Genomic DNA, 6,603 nt, shown 5'->3' on the forward strand with positions numbered 1-6,603 from the left:
CTTTATCGGTAAAACTAATGTGTTACAAATTTCGTAGAAATGATTTCGATATATTTTTTTATTAAGAAGTAACAAATTCAACTTTCTACATTTATCATTACTTTTATCATTATTTTTCGAACCTACGCATGATTTCCATGCAAAAAAAAAACACACACAGACAATATTAAATATTTTTTAAGAATTAAATAATTGTGACAAAATCTGTACCATCTATCAAATTTTATATATCTTTTGAAATTGATTTTGTAATAGCTGAAAGCGTTTTCCAAGAGCCGCACTGCCCCATACCACCGTATTCCTGTGCTCGTTTACATATTCTTCTTGGACGCCTACATATCATGAAAAACAAAAATTACAACTCGTTATTATTTCAATAATGATGACGATAACAAATTATTTTTCAATATTAGTAACAAATGACAATAACGAATTATTCTTTAGCAAAAAGAACAGTAATGATAATGAGTTACTAAAGTAACTTTCTCAAATTTGGACGACAGCATATTTTTGCACGTGCCACGAGTGACACGTGATAATTCGCGCAATAGAAAGCGAAATTGTGCGCTTGTTTTCATCATGATTTTATGCGATATCATATTTCATCGCACGCACGAGTATCATCTTCGGGGAAGGAGAACTCATGATTATGATTATAATAACGAACGGATAAAAAAGCTCACTCACACATATTCTTGTACATACATGAGAAGTCGCGAGTCTTACGCCGTATATATGGTACGGCCAGATCACCTTGAACCAAAATCATTGAAATGGAACGAAAATTGTCATTTGAATATCATTAGTATTACTCATTTTATTAGAATGGCAACTCACCACTCTGATTCGCGAAACGGAAAAAACGTCTCTTAGAGCCAATTATATTTTAAGATCACTTACATACACATTTACATCTATTTAAATCTTACATAATGTATAATTTTTTTATTTTCATAATGCTTATTCTATTTTATATTTTATATGATATATACATATATCAATTTGATTTATTTGAATTTATAAAATAATGTGCAATGTGTATCAAGATGAGGCAAAGATAAAACTGACGGAGCTAATAGGGAATCAATCTATGAAGACTGTCATGCTTCATTTGAGAAAACGGTAGGGAAAGAAAATAATGGTATTTTTAAAGAAATAATAAGAAATCGATAAAGGAATCATGACTTCGAGTAACATGAATATCTCAAATTAGTACGAACATTTCAATATCAACAAGAAATGCGATTATACATATATAATAAATACACAATGGAGGAAATCCTTCATTGTGTAACTGATGTAGCTAATATCGAGATATAAACTTGGTAATGAGATGCAATAATTAATTAATGCAATAATTATTTAATCATGTAATGTCATAATTATAAGACATTACATAACAATTTTCGTTTCAAAGAGATTCTATCCACATTGAAATGCACCCGATACATGGATGTGATGCAATGTAATTCAATCCGCTGTAATTACACGCGCGAGTGGTGCATTGATACAATCAAAGATATGCATGTGAAGCATAATTATTTGCTATAGTTAACAGCCGGTGTCTGAGTACCGATGACATATAGATAGTTAATCTATATTGTTTGATTATTGAGTAACTGAAAAACGAGTAAGAGGCAAGATTTGTATTTACAAGTTTGTCATTACGACGATGCGTGAATCGCCAGAGAGTATCTGGGATGCGCCGGACATTCTTAGATAGGAGAAACACGAGATTGTGATTTATGTATAATATCAAAATCCTTGGTCGCGGTCGCGGTCGCGCACGCTACATGGATAAACGCATAAATAAAATTGCAATGGGTGGGTGTGTGCATGTACTATGTAAAATTATACGTTGTATCTTTTCGCGGCATCTTCGCATTTGATTTGCAGAATACGAATAAAGCTGATGCCATAAAAATATCGTCGTAAGCGAGGATTCTGCATCGTGTGCGACAATGATATTTTGTCAGATAACAGCAAAAAAAAAAAAGGCCATCTCAATTATGTTTTATTATATATTTACTCGTGAAGAACTTTAGAAGAATAATGGGAAGATTGATGATATGTAATTCTGTACTTTATATAATGTAGCGTGTGTTATGTGGATCGGGAATACCTAAATATTATTCATCAATTTACGCGGATGTTGATGCGCGGATATTTTATATAATTGTTTATTTCCTTCTTTTTAATTATAGCTATTCAATGTGCTCGATACACAGCAATCTTACAAAGCGTTTCTTTTTTACTTTCTTCAACTCGATAAACGGCACAGTGTGTAATACAATTAATCTTTATTGTGCAAAATTATCGCGCACATTATTGCACAGCAGATGCATGTGTATCCGTAATCTTTATCGCGGAGCAGATAATGAACTCGTGTGTAACAGATTTCTTCAAGCAACACTCATAAAAAGCGCAATCATAAAAATTTTCGCTAATAATTCCAGCGCGATAATTGCGCCAATTGTAGAATATATATTTTTCTTGGAAACTTTGATTAGTTTTTGTAATTAAAAATCCTTTCAGATTTTTAAGTGAATCGATAGTGTCATTCAAAGTATTTTTAAAATATCCTCCTCTCTATTCATAATTTGCGAAAAATCTCATTTATTGCGTTTTTTATGCGCATTATAAAATAATAAAAATAATATAAAAGTGTAAATATATGAAAATATAAAGTTAAAGTAATCGAAACTTGGCATCCATTAATTTCAGACTTTCATCAACAACTTAACTATTTTTTATGTTTGTTATTACAAAGTAGAGTCGAATGATGGAAATAGAGGCATCACAAAATTTAAGACAAACTTTAATTACGTTCCTTCAAGCTACTTCAGAGATTATATAGTAAAATTATGCAAGAACAAAGAAAAATAAAGAAATATATCACGTTGTTGCGACGTCATGCTGTAATTTACGAGATCAAATATTTTTCTTATATTTTATTACGCAAAAATGTCATTTGTTCATTTAACATCAAAACCTCTTAAAAGAAAAGTACTCAATAATCGGAAAAATTGTTTTGCAACATCAATATAATGACGGAATAAGCGGAACGAGCGGACGTCGAAACGAACGGACGCGTCAAAAAAAAATGATCATTTTTTATAAGCGATTGCATAAATGCACATTCTTAGAAATATGAAAATTCTAGATAGAATCTAACAATTAGGAATCTAACAATTAGGAATCTAGCAATTCTGTTTTACAATTAACACAATCATAATTTTTCTTTGATAGACTCTACAAGATATCGAAAATGTTCTATAATATAATGTGAACTAACTTTCGTAATAATAAATTTCGTAATAACCATGGGAAAAAAAAAATTAACTGCCATAGTTAAAAACTGCACGCAGTAACTAGATTTCAGTAATATATACAGCGAACATCTGATATCTATTTATTAGGTACAACAGCGAATATCTTAGCTGTAATACCTATTTATTAAAAGCAACAGCAAACCGTTTTGCTGTAGTTTAGAATTTTATTTTGCAAATCATGATTAGCTATGATAGCAAAAATTTTTCTTTATGTGTGCTTAAAAAAATTTACAATAAAAAATTTGTTTATATAATGATTTATTTGTCTATTGATGATTAATATTGCAAGGTATATATTCACTGTGCGTTCATGCGTTGCCAAAGATTATCATAAAAAAAAGGAGTATATCAAGGAAAAACGCATCCTAGTCAACAACATGCGGTAAAACATGCAAAATGAGCGAATGATAAACAGCGAATTACTGGATAACAAGATTATATGAATACATATTGATATACATATATATATATATATATATATATATATTCATGTAGATTATGATGATAAGAACAGATTAAATTACGTATTTATAACAGATTACGTATTCATATACATATTCATATTCAAATTAGATATCTGTGAAAATATTTTTAATTATCTTCGTTCACTGACAATCAACAACTGATCTTATCATTTATATCGAGAAACTTAATCTGCTTGCAAACCTTAAAGCTCTTATATAATGATTTTCGTGAGTGTATATATTTTTATGTAGTAACGGTTTGCTCTCGGCTCTCCCTTTCGATACATTATTTATACATTGTCCGGAGAGTCCCCCCTCCCTTCTTCTCCCCGATCGATCGATTAAAAGCTACCTGCCGTCTCGCTTTTCTCGAGGGGAGCTTTTCGTATTTTCCAGCCGATTGGATTTAATGATTCTTTCCAGCGTCGTTCGAGAGAGATTCCGCAGGGCGACGAACACCGTTGCGCTTATACAAGGTGTTCCACGAAGCGTGCATCATATTACGAGAACGTTCTTACAAGACTATGGATGACCTTTCTTCGGTGAAAGTTTGATCGAGTAATGAAAAATATATATAATACAATGATGCGAAAGTTTTATATATTTGAATAATGTTGTTGCTTAATATCATATTCAAATTTTCGCTTTCGTTTTATAAATATATAGGATAAATTTAATTGCGCATAAAATAATTATATATCTCTTTTCTAATATAAACAAGAGCATGTATAAATGATTTCGCCAGCATACAGAGATCGCGATAACTGGCGAGATAATAGGAAAAATTGGCCATGAAAGTAAGCAAACGGCATAATTTTACATCGATGAAGCTATGTCAACTAATGAGCTATTTATGGCGTATCAAATCATCACACGCTTAATAAACATATATTACATAAATCCATTAAGTTATCCACGAGTAACACCACAAATTCATTCCGCATATTGGCTAATTCATAATTGCACATACAGTAAATACAAGTATTGTAAATGCGAACGAATAAATACACGTGCCATGGATGCAAACGACGCGAATAGATGCGAATTTACGTGTTGTACAATCATTAATCGTGATTATTTGATCAGTTGCGAATAATTTATTGATTATTAGCATCCGCCTGTCGTTATTTCATCTCTCAAATATTTGTACGAGACTTTAATCTGTCTAATTTGAGCATGAATTTATTTACGCAATCGAAGATTTCATACTATCTATTTGTACCTATTTGCAAGATTGCAAAATTGCAGTTAAAACAATAGGAATTCGATTACAAAAGAATTATTAAAATAATCAATAATTATTTCACGTGAAATGAGAGATCGCGTCACGATCTATCGCGACGTCAAAATCGCGTCACTCGCATCGTTTGAAGCGGATGCGAGAGATTTTAATTAGAGCTTTGTGCGCTAACAAGTTGAAGGCTTGTTGAAGGCTAACGAACGTTATGGGCGTAGATTGTGCGTCGGCATCCCGGATTGGACGCGGATCTAGCAGGCCTCTATCGCGAGTTACGCGAGTTTTTTGCAAATAGTACGGAATAGCGCGGCGTATGCAAGAATGATCGCGCCCGCATTAATTAATTAATTGCGCGACCGAGAACATCGAGTACAAAAAATTCATCATGATTCTCGCGATTGTCGTTTCTATCGCATGCGATCAACTTGAAAAGTACATTTATTCAAAATTTGAATTCGTCAACTGTCAATTAGGATAATCTTCGTGTTCATCAAATTTCTCGTGTTTTCACGCATGTGCTATTAATAGTAGAGTTTCATATATTTGCATGTATATGCGGATTTAGATTTTTGCACGTGTCGATTCTTTTATGAACAAGTTTTATGAATAGCGCAAAACAACGAGACAACTAAGCGAACACGACTCTTAACGGGCGTATACATATTGTATATTGCATACTGTTGTATTATATATTACATTGGAATTTTTTACGTATTGTCTTTCATTCGCATGTTTATTCGATGCTTTCACTACGTGACTTTTTTTTCCCATTCTATATCATTCGTGCAAAAATTAGCTCCTACAAATATTATATTTTATATAAATTATATTAATTATATTTTACACTTTAATTACTGTTGTTTTTTTTAAGCTAATTCAGTTTTCTTTAGAGTAAAAATATATGTATAATTATACATATATATATATATATATATATATATATATATATATATATATATATATAAAGTTTTAATATTTAATATTTAATATATTTAATAGTTGGAAAGCAAGTATTGATAAATTAAAGTAGAATTAATTAAAAAATATGAAGCTGGAAAAAGAAAAAGTTAAAATACATGGAATAGAAAAAAAAATATAAAACCTTTTTTAAATACATATATAATTTTTTTGCATGCATATAAATTTTTCATTTGCTTTATTTTTGACAAATTATAACGCGAAAAATATATAAAGAGCTTATTTATCCTTTTTATAGTCCATCGTTGAGAAAAGCTTAGCGAGCAATTTGCCTTTTTTCGCTTCGTGCAAAAATCTCATCGATAATGAATAAGATTGCGAAAGAATACTCACACGTATCCTTGATAAAGTCCGAGAGATCTCCAGGAAGGATCAGGAAGAATCCGCGCTTGCAATCAGTGTTGAACTGGCCGTGCAAGAATCCGATGATAAGGGAATTAAAAGAGAAGAAGGAAGTAAGATGAGAATACACGAGAGAGAGAGAGAGAGACAGAACCGGAACGTTCTCGCGAATCGATCCCTCCGTGTGCGGAGGGTGGACCGGCAAATGAGCTGCGAGTGGGTAACCAAGCTTCATTTATAAGAAAGTGCC

General features: G+C 31.6%; 1 protein-coding gene across 2 annotated transcripts in view; it reads right to left on the reverse strand.

The window, feature by feature from the left end:
• Window positions 1-6,603, reverse strand: part of LOC126848891 (putative metabolite transport protein HI_1104) — a 12,315-nt gene extending 5,712 nt beyond the window's left edge. Inside the window, exons 1-2 of one of the 2 annotated variants that reach the window (XM_050590184.1) lie at window positions 6,345-6,474; window positions 211-332 (exon numbers count right to left, since the gene is read on the reverse strand). Coding sequence is in view for 1 of the 2 variants with exons in the window: in XM_050590183.1 (XP_050446140.1) it covers window positions 6,345-6,588 (244 nt within the window). In the remaining variant the exon portion in view is untranslated. Of the gene's footprint in view, window positions 1-210; window positions 333-6,344 lie in introns of both variants that reach the window. The other variant, XM_050590183.1, reaches the window with a different exon arrangement.

The sequence above is a fragment of the Cataglyphis hispanica genome, chromosome 4, assembly GCF_021464435.1.
Source record: "Cataglyphis hispanica isolate Lineage 1 chromosome 4, ULB_Chis1_1.0, whole genome shotgun sequence".
NCBI lineage: Eukaryota > Metazoa > Arthropoda > Insecta > Hymenoptera > Formicidae > Cataglyphis > Cataglyphis hispanica.